The sequence below is a fragment of the Polyodon spathula genome, chromosome 5 (assembly GCF_017654505.1).
Source record: "Polyodon spathula isolate WHYD16114869_AA chromosome 5, ASM1765450v1, whole genome shotgun sequence".
Classification (NCBI taxonomy): domain Eukaryota; kingdom Metazoa; phylum Chordata; class Actinopteri; order Acipenseriformes; family Polyodontidae; genus Polyodon; species Polyodon spathula.
Window position 1 is genome coordinate 48,053,299 of NC_054538.1, and position 20,439 is coordinate 48,073,737.

The window sequence follows — 20,439 nt, forward strand, 5'->3', positions numbered from 1 at the left end:
AACCTCAAGTCCCTTTACGAGTGCACAGCAGATTACCACTAAGCAATCTGAGACAGACACCCTAAATACTGAATATATACCTTACATTAAAAACTATAGGTAACAAATATCCAATATAGTTCCAATATAGTTCTGCATGTGGAGAGTTAAGCCATGCCTTAACTATGACATACAAGTAAACATACAGTCATTTATGTTTCAGTTTTTTTAAGGACAGTGAGATGTCTAATTCTGTTTAAAAGAAACTGCAGGAACATCACTGTCTGCTTTGTCACAACAAAAAGGAGCAGTTTTGTATCTGCTGGAGAAACCACACACTCAAACACAAACATTAAGTCCAGTCCAGTAAATGCAGAAGCTGCCTCATTGGACAATTCTCCCAGGCAGAGTGGTGCACTGGAGACTCTGGAAGCCTGAGGTCTAAAATCAAATACATTTAGAACTGACTGGTTCTCCTTTGTGCAGAAACTGCCCTACATTGTGACTCTGTTTGCAGGTGTAGGCAGGCTGTGAAGCTGGGGGTCCTATTGTTGCCATTAAGTCGAGGATTATGAGGCTTTTGCTACTGAAAACTTTTTTCATATTTGGCCTGTGGAGTGCCCACCTGGGGATGGGTAACGATACAGAATTCCACGAGAACAGCCATCACATCAGCAGCGCTCTAATCCAGTGTGGAGAGTACAGTAACCAGGCACTGCCCAATGGGAAGTGCAGAATCACAGCCACTCTGCCACAATTGGACGAGCAGCGGTGCCCGGATATGTTCCGCTGCACAGACGAGGTCTCTTATTGGCTCCACGAGAACGAGGAGAGAAAGCAGCAGATTCTGGATCTAAAAGAGACCATATCTGAGCTGCAGGAGGAGCTTCGAAACCATCGGCACCGGATCAAAGTGCTGGAGCTACAGGTAAGGGCTGGACCTTGTGGTCTCTGAGGAATCTCAACAATCAGCTGTTAGTACTGGAGTAGGCTTCATGTTAGTATGAGGAAAATGAAGTCTACGTATTACATTTACATGATATATGCTTTTACTATTAAAACTCTCACTGGAGTAGGCTTCATGTTAGTATGAGGAAAATGAAGTCTACGTATTACATTTACATGATATATGCTTTTACTATTAAAATTATATGTTTGCATGCAGCTTTGTAAGAAGCAAAACCCATAAGATTGCAATGAAACAATCCACACCTTGTGACACTGCATCTTTAACTCCCTGAAATTGTGTAGGTTGGCACACCTTAAGAGTAGGCTTACTACTGTGTGCCAACCTACACAATTTCAGGGAGTTAAAGATGCAGTGTCACAAGGTGTGGATTGTTTCATTGCAATCTTATGGGTTTTGCTTCTTACAAAGCTGCATGCAAACATATAATTTTAATAGTAAAAGCATATATCATGTAAATGTAATACGTAGACTTCATTTTCCTCATACTAACATGAAGCCTACTCCAGTGAGAGTGAGGTTCCAAAAAAATATAGAGTTACACATCCCCACATGTTTTACAACTGTTTAAATAACATACCTGTCATTTTTCTTTTCGTTGTTAACATCCTGACAACTTTTTACACTTATATATTTAAATTCTCTCTCAAAGGTCTTTACATGTCTTTGCTTAATGCACTCGGGTTTCAGATCAGAGGTGTGTCCTGTCTCAGAGATCACCATACCTACCTGTATTCCTGAAGAGACATGCCCCAGTGAAGCTGGGGGAGTGATGAGGGTGTTTTTTTTCTTTTCTCTATCTATCTATCTATCTATCTATCTATCTATCTATCTATCTATCTATCTATCTATCTAATCTAATCTAATATTAAGGTTTATATATATAGAAAGTCTACACCCCCTTGAACCTTTTTCACATTTTGTTGTGTCAGTGCCTCAGAGTTTCATACATTTAAATTTGAATTTTTTTCCACTTAACGACACACCATACTCCACACTATTAAGGGGAAAAAAGTTTTTTTATTGATAAAAAATATATATTAAAAACATAAAACTGAAAAATCATAATTGGATAAGTCTCCACCCCCCTGAGTTAATACTTGGTTGAAGCACCTTTGGCAGCAATTACAGCTGTGAGACTCTTGGGATAGGTCTCTACCAACTTTGCACATCTAGATTTGGCAATATTTGACCATTCTTCTTTACAAAACTGTCCAAACTCTGTCAAGTTCCTTGGGGAGCGTAGGTGGACAACAATCTTCAAGTCATGCCACAAATTTTCGATTGGATTTAGGTCGGGGCTCTGACTGGGCCACTCAAGGACATTTACCTTTTTGTTCCTTAGCCACTACACTGTAGCTTTGGCACGTTGTCATGCTGAAAAGTGAACTTCCGTCCCAGTTTGAGCTTTCTTGCAGAGGGCAGCAGGTTTTCCTCAAGGACTTCTCTGTACTTTGCTCCATTTTCCCTTCTATCCTAACAAGTGCCCCAGTCTCTGCCAATGAGAAACATCCCCATAACATGATGCTGTCACCACCATGCTTCACAGTAGGGATGGTGTTCTTTGGGTGATGCGCCGTGTTGGGTTTGCGCCAAACATAATGGTTTGCATTTAGGCCAAAAAGTTCAATTTTAATTTTGTCAGACCACAAAACTTTTTTCTACATGGCTAGAGAATCTCCTTAGTGTTTTTTTTGCATACTTCAAACAGGATTCAAGGTGGGCTTTCTTGAGTAATGGCTTCCTTCTTGCCACCTTACCATACAGACCAGATTTGTGGAATGCTTGGGATATTGTTGACACATGCACACTTTAACCAGTCTTGACCATAAAAGCATGTAGCTCTTGTAAAGTTGCCATTGGCCTATTGGTAGCCCTTCTGATCGGTCTCCTTCTTGCTCGGTCATCCAGTTTGGATGGATGGCCTGATCTAGGCAGGATCTTGGTGGTGCCACACACCTTCCACTTCTTAATAATAATCTCTTCCATGCTCCAAGGGATATTCAAGGCCTTTGATATTTTTTTGATACCCATCTCCATCTCCTTTTCATACAACTTTGTCCTGGCATTCTTCTGAAAGTGCCTTGGTGCTCATGGTTGAGTCTTTGCTTTGAAATGCACAACCCAGCAGAGGTAACCTACAAGAACTGCTGAATTTAATAAAAACTACTGGGTGTGATGGCCGCAGCTATCTCGGTGATTCAACTGGGTCTGTTTCGCAAGCACTCGCTGCAAGCGTGGCTCAATGCGTTTCACCTCAATGCCAAACGCAACAGAAAACGTCGGCTTTTATTGAGAGCCCTAACCTCGCCACATGATCCAAGACCTGTTTTGTGTGCGCCTCTGTGCGTGATTTTGACTGCCTGCAAACTAACCAATCGTCCAGATAGTTTAGGCTCTGAATACCCCACAGCCTGAGTGGAGCCAGTGCTGCATCCACGCACTTGGAAAATGTACGGGGCGCCAGTGAGAGGCCAAATGGCAGCATGCAGAATTCGTATGCATTGCCTTGAAAGGCGAAGCACAGATATTGTCTGTGTGGTGGACGGACCGGTGGTCAATCGATGTGAACCAGTTGCCCGGCTGGACGGACTGAAGGATATGCTGTGCTGTCAACATTTTGAACTTCCTCTGTTTGTGGAACAAGTTGAGGACCCTGAAGTCCATAATTGGTCTGAAACTGCTGTACCTTTGGGCACCAGAAAGTACCTGGAGTAAAAGGCACTGAGGGCATCACTTGGTCTTACCAAGCATACAGCGTTCTTCCTTCAAACATTGGCGATCTCCTGTTGAAGGAGTATCACCCTCACTGGTTCGACGGTGGTGAGGAGCACACCCTTGAAGGGTGGCGGACCTATGCAGAATTGTAGAGTGTATCCTTGTCTCATAGCAATGATAGCACCCAGGAGTCCTGGGTGCAGCCTTGCCATGGGTCGTTGCCGTTGGTCAGTCCGGTTGTGGGGGGGGATTGATGGCAGCTGGGGCCCCCTCAGAGGCGGTCTCCCTTGGGCTTGGGAGGGGGCGGTCTTTCTTTGGCCCTGGCTTCAGTCTCCAGCCGGAGAACCGTTTATCCCTGGCCTGCGGTGGTCCCCTGCCGCTGGCCCTGCCACTGGCTCTGCCTCTACCTGCTTGTCTACTCAGGGGTGGAGCGGTGTTCAGACCCTTTTACCCCAGGAGGCTGTGCATGCCACCTTGGGTGCTGACTGTAAGCCGGAAGGTGCGAGAACTTTGAGGCGACCTCCGTGGCCTTGTGGGACCTCTCAAGGCTCACATCAATGGTCGCCCCGAAAGTCTGCCCCGGTGTAATGGGGACATCCAGCAGCGCCACCTTCTCGGTCTCTATGACCTTGGCTTGTGTCAGCCACAAATGCCGGTGAGCAGCCTTCATTGCCTCCAGTGACCTCCCTGACGCCTGACCTAACTCCCCTATTAGTTCAGTCACCGCCTTAGCCACTGCCTGGATCTCCCCTGTGTCTGCCTCTGTGGCTCTGTCCTGCAGCTTGGTTCTGGTAAAGTACCAGTATGGCCATGGCGTTCGCTGCTCGCATGGACAGTGCTGCCAATGCGTATGCCTTTTTCAGCATCACGTCTGTTGTCCTGCAAGCCTTTGACGGGCAGGTTGGGTCCTTATCCCCCTTGGTGAAGGTGGAACCTTGCACCAACACTGTGACCATGTCCCCGATGGTGGGGAATGCGCTTAGGCCCGCTTCTTGGGATCCTGCAGTCAAAAGCAGAGACTTTGCTGTTCTGTAGGCTGAGTGTGCAGACACTGGGTTGCCCCAGAAGGAGCGCACCAAATCCAGGAAGTCCTGGCATAAGGGGAGGGCGTGCTGTGAGTGCCCTCTCTGCTGGAGGAAGCGGTTCCCCTTTCCCTCCTGTTCTGCCGGCCAGGGGACGTCCGTGGCTGCAGCTGCACGCTGCATTAGTGCCCAGAACTCCTCCCTCTGTGACACATGTGGCAAGTTTGGAAGGGTGCTCCCCACTGTGGCCTGCCCGACGGAGGTGGCTGGGTCCGATACATCCGACCTGGACGCCGTGAAGGACAGCTCATCTGGGCTAGGGGGTCTAGGCAGAGCGGATGGGAAACGAGACTGTGGGGACTGGGGCTGCTGGTGGATGGGGGCAGCCTGCCCTAAGACTTCAGTAGGGTCTCCAGCATGGTCTTCAGGGCCCTTGCCGTCTCCGCCAGCTCCGCGAAGCGGCACTCGGCTGAGCTTGGGCGCCTTTGAGGCAACTGAGATGGTGAACGTCTGCGCCTGTGTGTGGAAGGGGAGAGGTGCCTGCGCGGCAACATTCTGTCCCCTAGTGAGCGTCCCCTCAAGTGGTACCGCCTTGGCGGTGACTAACTCGCCTTCCCTGAGAGGTGTCTGTGCCTCTGTACCAGTGGTGGGGAAGAGGAGGGCGACCCAGTTGTGCTGGAGAGTTCCCTGGTGGGGGGGGGGGGGGGGGGGACCACAGATCTCATTCTCCCATGGCTTGAGGAGAGAGACCCTGCTGGGAATATGGCTGCTCTCTGTCGCGTCGTTCTCGAGAATCTCTGACATGGAGAGCAGTCCAGCTCACCTGCCAGTGCCTTGGCCACGTGTCCTGGCCCTAGGTACTTGGTGCAGAATCGGTGCTCATCCTGCCCGGGCAATTTTGCAGCACACCGGTCACACTGGTCAGTGATGTATCCTCTCCACCAGTGGAGGATCGATGCCGACGTATAGCGAGGTCAGTGTCGGGCTGTAGACGGTCTCGAAGAGGTTCACCGGTGCCAAATCAATTGGTGACGAGAAAAGCGCTGTCGATGCCGAGACAGTAGATACTGAGTGGACCTGTTCTAAGGTCTTTGCTGATAGTAGGCAAGGTCAGGGCTGAGCTGTAGGCGACGCTGAAGATGTTTACACTGGTGCCAAGTCAATCTGGCCCGGGTAGGTGCTGTTTTTTTCAACCTCGCGATTGGCGAGAAAAACCGCAGTCGATGCCGGGCTATGCAGCCGATTCAATCGACGTGTTTGCCGAGGGCAAGCGCAGCCATGCTAGGAAAGCCCGAGGATTGAAAGGGGCCCTAGGCCCGAGCTGTTTTTTTTTTTTTTTGTTTGTCGCTGTCATCGATTAAATCGTTGTAGAGGACGACGCCGCGAGCCCGCGGAATCTCCTTACAGCACCACAACAGCTCTCTACACGATGTTTCAACTTCATGAGGCCTTGTGTAGTGAAAAGAGCAAAGGCCACTCGCTAATCTCTTTAGAGGGGTCGAAACCAGCTCTAGTCAGAAACTGACACGAGAATAAAGCAAGGACACTGTGAATTATTTTGAATTTGTGGATATATCCAACAAATCTGCCAAATTCAGTAGTAGAAGCGAAAGCTTTCCACAACCTGTCTCAGTGTGATGAGAGAGAAAATGATGTGCTACTGTGAGGACAGAAGGTGGGAGAGACTTCCCCCTCACAGCAGGGCCCTAATAGGGCAGCTTTTGTACATATGCTCAGTGATTGACGGTCAGAGAGGCTCTTCCCATTCGGTAATGGTTGTCATTCAAATTGAAAGGGAACCAATGTTTTTCTTTCTGGTTTGTAAGCCTTTGGTTGTTGGATCATCTCAGAGAATGTGACCCCCCCTCCTGTTTATAAGGTTTCCTCAATGACGGATTCCCTCTTATATGCGTAGGATCTTTGAAGGACAGAGCCTCTCTTTATATGTTATTCATTCCTAACTCTATGTCCTAAAACATCTCAGTAAGTAGCCTTGTTCCACCACGTGAATTGTATTGCTGAACACATTTTATTTTATTTAATTAATACTAACAACTTAAAAGTTCTTAAAGGGAATTACTTGGAAAACACAAGTATCGGCACACCCCTAATACAAATAATACAGTAAATTGTTGTGATGAGGTAACTGAGATCTGAAGCTGTGCATTTGTACTGAGAAATGCATAGGCTGGAATCATTTTCATTCAATCCAAGTACCTGGTTTGCCTAAGGGTCTGGTTTGTTCATGCAAGTAAAAGATATGTTCATCCTTAACTTTAAAGAGTAAGCAGCTTCAAATTTGTATACATTTGTATGCATTTTCTTACTGTCATCAATTTGATTGATATTGCATTTATTATTGCAATATCTCATAAAAGGTTTGATATTCCTATAGTGGAACAGAATCTGGCAACTAGATTGTAAACATCATAAAAACATTATAAAAATTACAGTAAAAAAAATAAGTAAAATATAATTTGAGACTACTCACTGTACTCTTCCATTCTGGTATTAACAAACGGTTGCTTGAATGTGCTTGAAATACCGGGGTCACAACTCTATCTTGAAATACACATTTTATATACAATTATAGATAGTTATATCTGTAAGTAGTATATTTCCAAAGGAACAGTGTCAAACTCTGTGCAATACAAGCTAATGAAAAAAGTAACATGTTAGTGAAAAACAATCACTAAAGTAAAAAATAATTTTAAAAGAGCCTACTTGCTACATACTGTAGTTATACATTTTGACAAACTTTTCAAAGAGAATTGTTCTTTCTCAATGTCTATCCATTGTAACAGATTTGTCTAAAAAGCTTCGGAGCTTCATGATGTTGGTGGATGAGGTATTAGGATGTGTTCTGCTGGCCAGCTGCTGCATAACATTATTATTTTACAGGGCTTTCATTTCAAGTGCAACAAGGCTCACAATGTGATCAAGAAAGTGCACATTTACTGGCTAATATATATATATATATATATATATATATATATATATATATATATATATATATATATATATACACGCAAATATGGTCGATCATATTGTTAATGCTTAGGGGTTTGTTTTCTGTAAAGTATTGTACATAGAATACTAATTAAAATGATAAATGCTGAGTTAAAGATATGACCAAAATGATATACAGTATAAACTTAATATTAATCCCACACAGTACTAGTATTGATATGTCTTCATGTAAAGTAGTGGTATTGGACCTGCAGATATGCTATTTCAGTATTTAACAGTTACGCTATTGCAGATATCATATCATTGTGTTTGTCTAATTTAAATGCATAAGTACAGTGATGTAAGTTAAGTACACTTTCTTGTGTAACAAGGAATGTGTGGCTGGAGGGAATTTTTCTTATCTTGGAATTGACCTAAGGGCTTGAGGAAGGATACATGAGATTTAATGTACTACCCTAACTGTGGAAATAGCAGACAATCCCTCCTTCTGGCTGCTGCCTGGGGAGAAACCAGCCAACACAGCTAATACCTCCTTAACCTGGACAGTGAAGGGATAAGTCTGAATGACTAAGCTTCCACCACGTGCCTCATTTCTATGAGAATAAGCTGCTCAGTGGGGGGACGCTTATCATCCTGACTCTTCTGCTCCACTCAGATAATCTCGAAGCAGACATTTCTATTAACCAAGCAATATACACCTCTAGAGAATACTTTACCGCATAGACACTGTTTGTAACTCATAAAGGCTGTTGTTTGAGCAAGATCCTGTGTATCTCAGGATCTCATTGTCCAGGACATTCTATAGAAGTTTGACATTTCTTTCAAACTCATTTTGCTATAGATCTTGTTGTTTTCCAGCCTTTTCTCTTATTTTTTCCAAAATTCTTCCACAACAGACTGTAAGGGACATGTGAAAAAGTTGCTATGGTAAGTGGGGGGGGGACATTTGTAAAGCCTTGGTTATTACATTGTATAGTTTGTGTGCCCAACCAATATTATAGATATCATTATGAATGTACATTTTTTATGTTCAGTTGAAAGGTTTTACTCTAGGTTACACAAACATGTCTGTCATTTACTTTAAAGGGGTATAACCATTATAAAGCTTACTACAGAAAAAAGCATAGCAAAGTGTAATGAAGCATAGTGAATGTATATTAGAGCACAGATCATCATTGTGAAGCACAGAATGGTATAGTAAAGCATATTGAAAAAAAAAACAAAAAAACATGGCAAACCTTGTGTTCTAATGTTAATGGTACATCTTGTCCACCAGCTTTGCCTTATGAATTGTGAATGAATTGACCACTCAAACTTTATAGACCCAAACAATTCAGCATTTATTTAAAACAATTGTTAAAAGCACAGTGGGTATAATGTTACAGCTTATATAAATATACCCAGAATGAAAATATTCCTCCCAGAATGGAAATATTCCTCCCAGAATGGAAATATTCCTCCCAGAATGGAAAGTCGCAAAGTTAATACTCAGTCATTTTCCCTGTTAAGGAGATAAGAACATAAGAAAGTTTACAAACGAGAGGAGGCCATTTGGCCCATCTTGCTCGTTTGGTTGTTAGTAGCTTATTAATCCCAGAGCCTGTTTTGTCCCTTGTTCCTTGAGAGAAGTGACATAAAACTCTTGGAGAAGCTGGAAAGGGTCTGGGTGTGATCCAAAGCATCCCTGTCATGAAGTAGAGGGTCTATGTGTGATCTAAAGCATCCCTGTCATGAAGTAAAGGGTCTGGGTGTGATCTAAAGCATCCCTGTCATGAAGCAGAGGGTCTGGTGTGATCTAAAGCATCCCTGTCATGAAGTAAAGGGTCTGGGTGTGATCTAAAGCATCCCTGTCATGAAGTAGAGGGTCTGGGTGTGATCTAAAGCATCCCCGTCATGAAGTAGAGGGTCTGGGTGTGATCCAAAGCATCCCCGTCATGAAGTAAAGGGTTTGGGTGTGATCCAAAGCATCCCTGTCATGAAGTCAAGGGTTTGGGTGTGATCCAAAGCATCCCCATCATGAAGTCCTGAAGTACTTTCTTTTATACCCAAAATGATAATGTATAGTCTTGACATTTGAAGTTCTCTTTTCTTTTTCCCTTTTTTTCTGTAGCTGAAACATTTTGTTCCTCTCACACACAGAGGGAGTATGCTTAATACCATACACTCCACAAACTTTCTTCAGCTAATTGTTAGTTTGAGCATCACATAAGACATTCTGCTGTTACAGTTTGCAAAACGTATTTAACAGTTTTATCCTTCTCTATCTAGATATGGTTAATGTATAAAATAAACATGGGAAAAGCCTGGGAAAAAAGCAACATTATCTGTGCAAACTTTTTTATAAGGAAAAAAGGCTGAGGCTTTGAAAACTATTTTCTATTGAGCATGGCAGCTTTCTTGCAAGTCCCATAATATTTTTTCTTTAGACCGTTTTCCAGATTTACTTTCACTTTGAATTGGATACTAACTGTTCCATTGTGGATATGTTAGCCATATAGTGCAGTAGATTATCACTATGAACTGCCTTCTACTGTAGCATTGTTATGTCAAAATATCCAAATGTCACCACTGATACCATTCTATCAATAACCCTTATTAGTACTTTGTTTTTCAATATTAGTGTCACTGCATTAAAAATAAGCACAGGTTATAAAGCATACTGGTAGTAGGGATGCTTCGGTCTTTAAAGCAGCACATTACGAAATAGATTTAGCATGCTTAAAAGTACTACTGCTGCTGCAGATCTAAATAATACTTGGCTTTGTTGTTTTCCAATGTATAATGTTAAATAGCATTATAAACAATAAGATTGCACACTAGAATGGTAATACTTGCAGAATAGACATATTAGGGTCTATTCAATTGATACTTTTAAAGATAACAAATACTTTAGAGACCCACACAGATGATGGTTTTCTCAAAGTCCCCTTCTCTGAATGATTTAAATGATGGTGGTATTTATATTGCCAGTCAGGGATTGCTGTGACTGACTATCGTATAATGTTTGCTTTATCATACAGCGTGATTCACAATTTGCGCAACATTGTTGTTTTCACTAAATGTAGACATTATTGAACAACCTTCTGGTGGCCGAACGGTATGTCACAGGGTGTCTTTCATAGACAGGGCAGGCAAGTGAATGTCTTAACCACTATGCAAAAGAGCCTGTGATTATAGAGCTTTAACCTCATCTAGTCTCAATAACAGGGTACAGAATCCATACGGCAGTACTACACAACACTACTTATTACAGTTGTGCATAGTTGCAAATTTTAAATAAGGAATATACAGCTAAAAAGAAAAACAACAACCACATTCTTGCTTTTCTCCTGACAGAGTGAGGAGAAAAATGGTCTGAACGCATCACTGGAGCACCGGTTTCGCGAGCTGGAGCAGCGCTACAGTGAGGCCAACACTCTGCTGCACATCCACGGCTCTCTCATTTACGACATGCAGGCACAGATACACAACCTGTCCCTGCTGGTTGAGAAGGTGCGCCGGAACCCAGGATGCATGATTAACATTGTCCGGAGTACACACCTTGATACCCAGAAGGCTCTGCACCCAGGTAGGCACATCAGAGTGCTGAGGGTCAAACAGGGTCTTTACAGGGCATAGGTGCAACGATCTGATCAATTATAACTGCCAGATTTCTGTTTCAATCACAGTCCTGATATCCATTCTGAATCTGTAGTCATTTGTTTATTTCTTAAAATAATATACCATATTGATGCCTTTGCAAACCCCTATACAAGAGGATACATTCCTAATATCGGTTCATATGGAACAGCCCTGAATTCAATTTTTCACTGTGTGCCACTCTCAAACTACAAGGCCCAGCTCTCTAGCAATTTGATATTTTATAACCAGGCATTTCAAAGGTTGGCCTTCAAAATGTGTTTTTAGCCAGAGATGGAGCTTCTAGCACTGCACAGATTTCACCTTCCTTATTTTGGCACAAAATACAAATACTCCTGAGGTTCCTCTTGAAATAATCTTTTCTTTTTTTACCCTCTTATTTGATATAGCTTATCTAATGACTGGTGGTAGGCTGTTTATTCACCTTGGTCTTCCAAAGAGAGCCACGTACTGAAAAATGGTAGTCATAAGTATTGAAACCCTCTTTTCATTTTAAAATTATTCCCCATATGCAATACATGTTCAGTTTTAACAGTGGTATAGAAAAATTATTGATCTCAAGACTTTATCATTGTACATTTGTATTTTGGATTGATCGTACAAGTTACATATTGTCATTAAAAGTTATGTTATTAAATGTTTCTGGTAATTAACTATGTCAGTAACTAGTAACAGTAAATTTATACCCTATCCACACTACCTAAATAATTCATAATGAACATGCATTGAAACCATGCGATTTCCATTCAATTCATTCACAAACACGTTTTCAGAAAGTGTTCATTGGGCATTATTTTTTGGCATCAATATTTTATACTTGAGATCTATTCTCTTCAAGTTTTTCACATTTTATATACCAGTCTCTCAGACTGTGTTGCGTTAATTTAATGAGAATTTCTGGTTTAATAAAATGGTGGTACATTTAACTGATGCACTCCTGATTGGGATATCTAAAGCCCGATTCGCACAGGACTAAAAATCACCATGTAAACAGGTGGATTTGCAATGTTCACCGACATGGGTGAAATTTTGTCACTTGCGAACTGTCCATTTCTTTTTATCCCAGATAATTCTCAGAGGTCCTCCAATTTTTTTTACAGGACATCGGGACCTTCTGTAAAATTTCAAACTCAAGCGTTCTGTGTGTTTTTACTCCCATGCAAATCAATCATGTCAGTGTTAGTATTGATATAAGCAAAGCAATACCAGCCTTTACAATAAACCATAATATTAAAATTGGTACAACCTGCCCTGAGAGTCTACAGTTCAGTAAAACACTGCAATTGGGCATAACCAAATTAGGGATGGGAGAAAATATAAAACATGATTGTCAACTCTTAAATTAATGCTTTGAACAATGCTTTTGAAGAAACATATGGAAATATATATCTGTGATGAGTCAAAGGGGTTTCAGTCTGCAATTCAGCCTCCCAACAGTAGAAGGCATCAAACCAACTCGGGACTTCCCTTACCAAGGTCTTGTGACCATGACAAAAGTCATCTTTTTGAGGGGCGGCACCTTGGTGAGGGGCGGAAGTACGAGTATGTAAATTCCAGCCACTGGAGTCAAGTGAAGTTAAGGGTACCTGTCAGTCTGGGATTGGTGATCCACTGACTACCGGGGCGGGGTTTGCATACTAAAGATAACGTGCTACTGTGTTCGGTGTTGGTCCTGAGGAATAGAGGCGGGGAAAAAAAGGCTGGAGGGAAGTACGTGCGGGGTTGGACTGTGTTATTTACTTTTAATTACGGACGGAGGCCTGGCTAACTTTGCTCTTTTCTATTTTTATTCCTTTTTGTTTCATTTTGGATTGAGCAGATCATTAAGAGGATTAAGAGGCTTCCGTTCCTTTATTTTTGATTACTCCAGCACTCCCTCCCTCACATCCTTCTTTATTGTTTTTTTTTTCTTTTCCGTGTAATATTAAATACAATTTTTATTGTTTTTTTACACGTAAATCGCTGTCTGGAAAATCCATTTTTACTCACACGCCTCACAATATCACTCAAGGAACTAAATGGTTATTTTAGCCTTTGGAAAAGAAGGTACAGATAAATGAAAACATATTTACATCCGGTTCATTGTTTACAAATCATGCACAAAAGGGCCTCCTCTGACCACATCACATTTCATTTTGAATTTAACGACTTCCCTTCATGAAAATGAATCCATGTCTGGGAGGTGACTAGATGTCCTCTGCTTTTGACCAACTCTGAAGACATCTGATTTTTTTTATTCCTGTGCGAATCATACTTAAGATACTGTTCTTCTCACCTCGCACCTGTTAATTAGCTTTAAAAATAGCCAATACTTAGAGTGCTTTCAAATTGAACACATTTCTGATTACTCTTGCACAAGTGCCACTAGAGGTATGTAAACGTCTAAAAAAAAAGACTAGTTTAGCTACTTGACTGTAGTGGACAAAATAAAGAGAGACTTTATCTGTGATCCTCAGGAAGTAATCACGTTTGTAGTTTCTGCTTTAGTTGTGATATAGTTTTAATTCTCTTGATTCTCATAATGATTTTGATTGTATTAAACTCTACCAAATTTCTGGAAGGCTGAACCGCGACACATGGTGAGCTGGTGGGTGGGAATGGCTACCTGGGTAAAACTGGAATCTCTTTCCACAAAAAATACCACACATTTTTCCACAAAAAATGTGTAGTATTCCTTCGTTAAACCAGACAGGTCTGGAGACAGACAGGTTTTCTGGAATAAGGAGGTGTCTGGTTTTAAAAAATAAATAAATAAATCACAGCCACATTCATTTATTGTGCTCAATTTATTTTAAATGTATAAATCATTGAACTGAAATAACATTATTGTGTGCTCTACACATTATGTTATGTAAAAATATAAATCTGTACAGTAGGCCTATACAATATATAGTACAGTGGTAAAATAGAACTAATACCTAGTTGTACTTTGGTTTTTAGTATACTGGATACTGGTAACACAAAATAGATCATGCTCCTGCATTGTACATATTACTGTACTATGTGGAAACAATAATTATTTTGCTGCAGCATTCATTCATTTTTTACCGTAGCTTACTTAACTACTACACAGTTAACACAAAATAGATCATGGTGCTCCATTGACACATTATGATTCTATACAGTACCTTGGATACACTTTACAGAAATAAATACATTTTTACATTTATATAGAACATTTAACAGTGTATGCGTGGCTGCAAGTAAAACACATAGTCTACCTGTTACCTTTGTTTTCTGTTGCTGTCAGTCAGACTTTCTTTGCAGAGCAATTCAAGATTTAAAATTGAAAAGTTTTGTTATCGTAGTCCACATCTGACATTTCAAACCACTGGAGTCCATCAGTATTTCTTGAAAGCTTCTCGCCCTTTTCCGATCGATTAGTTAGTTTAAACTCTATAGTGTATGAGTTTATGTATACTTAATTTTTGTGATTTAGTAGGTTACTTGTATCTGTCTTCCATTTATTTTCATCCTGTCTTTGGTGTCAGTATAACAGCAATGTTTGCAGTATTAGTGAGTTACTACTGTGATTTCCGGGAAAGGTTATTTCTTATATATTCTGTGCAATATGAAACGGTACATTCTCAAGGATTTATTATTATTGTCTGGTTACTGCTCCTGCTCTACCCTTTATCGGTGCACGTTGAAGCTTGATTTGTTTCTGTCTGTTTCTGGTTTCTGTGACATGGATGGCTGGTGGTAACATTAGACCCAGAAGACAATGGACAGACAACACTGGGGTAATGAAAACATTGCTTGTGTGATTTTATAAAATAAATAAAAGAATTAAACAAAAACAAAACCCTCAAAATAAACAGCCTGATGGCCAAAAGAAACAGTCAAAACAGAACACTGACCCAAACAAGTCTTGTGCTGGTCCTTCTAGCACGGGCAGCAATTGCTTTGATTTATTCTTTTTTCTCCCGTCTCTCTCTCCCGTTCTCCACTCTGAACACACTCCTTGCGCAGCCAAAGCTACAAGTCTTTTATATTATGGCCGAGTGATTAGCTGGCCACCTTGTTAACTCCTCAGCCATAGTCTGAACGAATTTAATAAATCTTTGTGACTGTCAGCTAATTCAATAATCAGTAGCTGACAGTCACGCATTCTCACGAGAGTACTAAATACAAATAATAACAGTAATGGTGGACAGCTTTTCGTCCATCCTGCATTTTAAATAATAATACAAATATAATATGCACAGAGGCGGGGTGTACTTTTACACAAAAAACCCACTTGCATTTAGACATCGCAATTTTCATAGCTTTTTCCATGTGTAGCCTACATGTCTGCTCCTATGTTAAACCACTGAAATGACTTACGCTGGAAGCATGTGGTATGCACAAGGCAGTCCAGAGCAGCAAAAATAGCATTCCTCAGCCAGGAAAACAGTTCTATTAGCCCAACCAGCCCCCAGGACGAAAATTTAAAGCCGGGACAAAATGACAATTCTCACAGTGCTTCAGGACATAGGAACAGCCTTTCTGATACCAGGACTGTCTCGGTAATTGTATTACCTGTGTGTGGCAGGGCAGAAGCCCTGTTGCTGTACATAGTGTGTGTGGGAATGTAAGGTTGTCAGGTATGGAGTTAAATGAGTAGAGTAGAGTACTCTAGTTTTTTTGTTGTATAAAACACTCTGTTGCATTTTTGGTCAATTTTAGTCATGTTATTTTGCTGTTTTATTCTTATTTTGAAACGTCAGTTTTTTTCACAACTGTCAGTATAAATCCATATTATTGTATCACTAATCAAGCTATACATTTAAGTTGTTTTTAATTGGTGGAATGGAAACAGCGACCTGATTCAAGCATTCAAAATTCTAAAAGGTATTGACAATATCGACCCAAGTGACTTTCGACCAGAAAAAAGAAACAAGGACCAAGGGTCACATATGGAGATTAGACAAAGGGACATTCAGAACGGAAAACAGGAGGCACTTTTTTACATCCTGGGATCCTTCCAGAAGCTGCTTGATGAGATTCTGGGATCAATAAGCTACTAACAACCAGCATCAATTTGAATTATCTAAACCCTGACAGTCTCTATTGTAAATGCTGCCACTGTTTAAACTGTTTAGAAAGGTTATGCAAAAAAGACTTAAAGTAATCCTACTATATGTTACACTCAGCCGTTCTTTAAAAGTCCACATTAGTAACTCAATATTTCAAGAGTTCCAAATACATATTCAGTAAGTAAAGCACATCAAATGATGTATTATGCATCCTTCAAACCCATGTGTGGAATTAACTATTAGTGGCTAACCTGACTTACTGTCCTGTGATTCAGCTGAATTTTCAGAGCCTATGATTCTCAAACAGTTTTATTCATTATTTTGGTATAATTGACATTGACTTAAATTCTATTGCCCCCCCCCCCCCCCCCCCCCCCCCCCCCCCCCCCCCCCCCCCCCCCGTCTTAATTAATTATGTTAACATTAATAAGCTTCACCTGTCTTTGTATATCATTCTTATTTGAATTGTGTGTTTTTCACAAAGGTGTTCCATTTGCATTGTATGTCAAGACAATCATGCGTTAAATAACTAACTTTGTTAAAATACAAATCTTAGATTTCCAAAACACACTGAACCCAAACAATGGTTAAAGAAAAATAAAAGTAAAATAAAAATAGTTGGAACACAGCCTCATCCTTCGGAGCCTCCTGGTGATAAAAAAACAAAGAATAAAATAATAAATCTATGCGTCGTGTTCATCACGGTGAACAAAATATATTCGGCAGAGGAGCATCATCTATTCCAACCCCCAAAGGAGAGACAGAGATTTATAGAATCCCCAGTTGCAAAAAAACTGGTGCGCGTGTTCATCCCGGTGAACAAAAGTTGGCAGGTGTATAAATAAGGTGATCACTGGTGTTAGTTTGGTTAATGTGCTAGTAGTAATGCTGGTGTTAGAGGTATGTGGTGAAGTGTTTCTCGTGTTCTGTGCTGTGCAGTTCGTTCTGTGTTATTTACATACATTTGTATAGTCCTTGTTTTGGCCCTTGTGCCTTTTATTTTGACCAGTGTGTTTTTGTTAGTGTTTGTTTTGTTAATTTGTTTGATTAAAAAGCCAATAGCGCATTTAAACTTGTCTTCTCTGCCTCTGAGTCACTTCCTGGTATTCACCAGCCTGGACTGTGATGTCATCGTGTCACAAGCTCCCTTTCAATTGGTGGCGTGAAAGGAATAGACAGATATTTTATAGTAAGTAAAGTAAGTAAAGATAGTTAATATGTTGCTATGCTAAAATACATCCAGACCACTAGAGAAAGCTACCATGCTGTATAGCCTATTGTATAAACTCAATCTGTAGAGAATGGTAGAGATATCTGTGTGTGCATGTGAGACAAACACTTGTGGGTTCAGGTCAGGTTGCAGGTCTTATTAAAAGCAGGTCGGGTCGGGTCGTGGGTAAGAAGATGATGTTGCAGCGGGTTTGGGTCGGGCCAGGTCCTGCAGTAGCGGGTCTGGGTCGGAAGCGGGTAAGAATACAGTGTTGCAGCGGGTTGCGGGTGTGTCGGATCCTGGAATGAAGTCCTACATTAGGATGCAGGTTCCAGGTGTTGTTGGGCAACTGGAATGTCTTTAATATTGCTCCTTATGTAAATCTCTTAAACATCTGAAGACCACCGACCAAGCTTTTTTCTGGCATACGCAGGAATGTTCGCTGAGCAGCTGTAGTTGCAGCTGCATTCCTGAAGGAATGGCATGAATAGTTCTATAAAGAAAGGCCGCCTTTTTGGAGAACTTGGAATCTTGCAGAAAAGCAGGATCTGGAGACTGGCAGGTTCTGCGCAGTTAGAAACAGTAGGTCCAGTTAGAATCAGTCAGGAGGCCAGGTATCTCAGCATGAAAGCATGGGAACAGAAAACAGAATTAATGAGAGCATGTGAGCAGTTTCCTTCTCTTAATTGATCAAATTGACTTTGTTTAAGAAAGATAGAAAACACCCCTTGAACTGCAGCAGGACCTCGATAGGTAGCTAGAGGGAGCAGAAAAGGGCAAATACAATTAGTAAGATATTTTACGTGCTTTAAAATGTACGGGATATGTGACCTGAGATTGAAGTTTAAGGTCTATATGAACTGCAACAGGGTGCCTTGATACGTAGTTAGAAACAGAAAGGGCAATTAACACAATGAGTACAATATTTTACATGCTTTAAAATGTGCAGAATACATAACCTGCAATTGAAGGTTAAAGTCTACGATGCTGGATCAAGGAACTGATTTTGGTGGTGATTTCAACAATGCCAGAAAACCCACAGTAGCAGAGAAGAATGTCCTTTCTAGAGAGAGACATCTTTGAATGAGATGAAGCTTCTTGAGCACTGACAGACCCAGGACTACTTTGGGATGGGTGGTGTGGAAGATGAAGATTGGAGCAGATCTTTCAATGTCCTGCAACGAAATTTGTATCCTGAAGGTTAGAGCAGATCCCGAATGTCCCAAAGCGACATTTATATCCGAGGTAGGAAACAGTAAAGCAAAAGTAGAATTCTACAATAAGATTTTCAGTATGTGTTCCAACAAAGAATGATTGAGTATGGAATCCGAAAAGAATTGCTGTTAATTATTGTCACAGTAGAGATTATCCTGGATCCAGCACAAGCTTCAAGGGTAATGAAATTAAGGGCTCCTCCTACATCTGTGTGTAAAGCATACTGCAAATTAGAATAAATCTTCTGTTGGATCCGTTGAGATGGTTTATTGATCTGGAGGACTGGTGAGGAGTGATAAAACGTCCAGTTTAAATCAAGGTTTAGAAGCAATAAATTTGGGGAAAGCAAGAACAAGATCTTTTAAGGCACAAGCCAGCTTTTATAAAAACATGTAGAAATGTCTCTTTTTGTAACTTAAACTGTTGTACCCCAGGGTACAAGATCCTGCTTGAACATTTTGAACCCAGTCTAGTCATAATATTCTTTCGTAATTTCCTTCGGTAAGTTCATACAAGCCTGTAGCTTTTCCCGGAAGTAGTATTTTACTGTAGTATACAGTGGTAAAATGAGATATGAATGACCTACTGTGACAGAGATCGAATGATTCCTGGTATTAGGTCTCCCTACCTCCCAACCTGTGAGGGCGCTGTGTAAAAGGAACAGAGTACCCATAACTAAATGGCATGACAATTTATTCCTTAGGGTAGGTAGCAGTCGGTCATTTAGGAAGGGGGCGGAGCTACGGCACCCAAACTCAATGACTCAGATGGGAAACGACGTGGCATCCGAGGATTGGAGGAGTGGATGCGCTCGTTAACCTAGGGCTCACGAGCGAGGGTATAAATAAAAGGTGTAGTGTAAATGATCTGTTCCTTGCTAAATGGTTAGTGTTTAAATCTACAAGGAGCCTGTGTTGCAGTATCGTGAACCATGAGTTTGTCTTGTGTTTGTCAGTGTTTGTTAAATGTTGTCTATTTCTTAATAGACTACCAGTAGCACGCTCCGGAGCTGTAGCAAAAGCCAGCATAAACCTGGACATCACTTTTACCCCTACATTTCATGGAGAACTGTAATACACCACTAGCACTTATTCACTGACACTAAAAACTGTGTTCATGTTTTGTGTTGGTGTGTGAAACGAGACTTTTGGTTACAGGTCAAACCCGTGGATTTACAAATACTGAGTGATACACACTGCTGTATCACTTCATCATTATCTGCAGGCATTCGCCAAAAAGGCTCTGGACATTGTAAATCATTCAATAAACACCCTTGCAACTGGAAATCATTGTCTGTCTGTTTTGTATCCAGTCTGTGCTGCACGCACCTGTAATCATTACTTTGCCAGTGACGAAATTGAATGTCCTGGGGCAAAGGTTACTGTTGTTCTTAAAGAATTGACTGTGTGACATTTACAGAAAGCAGGCATGTGTAACGGTAGCATCACTGTATGGAAACTGTACCCCTGGCAGCATACATATCCGTCCTTGCACAGCTGAACGCTATTCTTTTATATATAGGAAGAGTTTTGATGCAAAACGCAATGTGCCATTAGCATCAAAACTGAGCTAAAAGCAGGATCATTCATCTCACAGTGCCTACTTTCTGATGTTCAGTGTCATTTGTCCTGAAAATACGATATACACCATGTTAAATACAAATGATCATTTCTTTCTATAACTTGCTATACGCCAGGCTTC

General features: G+C 41.2%; 1 protein-coding gene across 1 annotated transcript in view; it reads left to right on the plus strand.

The window, feature by feature from the left end:
* The first annotated feature begins 610 nt into the window (after positions 1-610).
* LOC121316418 (angiopoietin-related protein 7-like) overlaps positions 611-20,439 on the plus strand; it is a 62,699-nt gene continuing 42,870 nt past the window's right edge. The window contains exons 1-2 of the mRNA XM_041251489.1: positions 611-907; positions 10,993-11,224. Of these exons, the coding sequence (XP_041107423.1) occupies positions 611-907; positions 10,993-11,224 (529 nt within the window). The remainder of the gene's footprint in view (positions 908-10,992; positions 11,225-20,439) is intronic.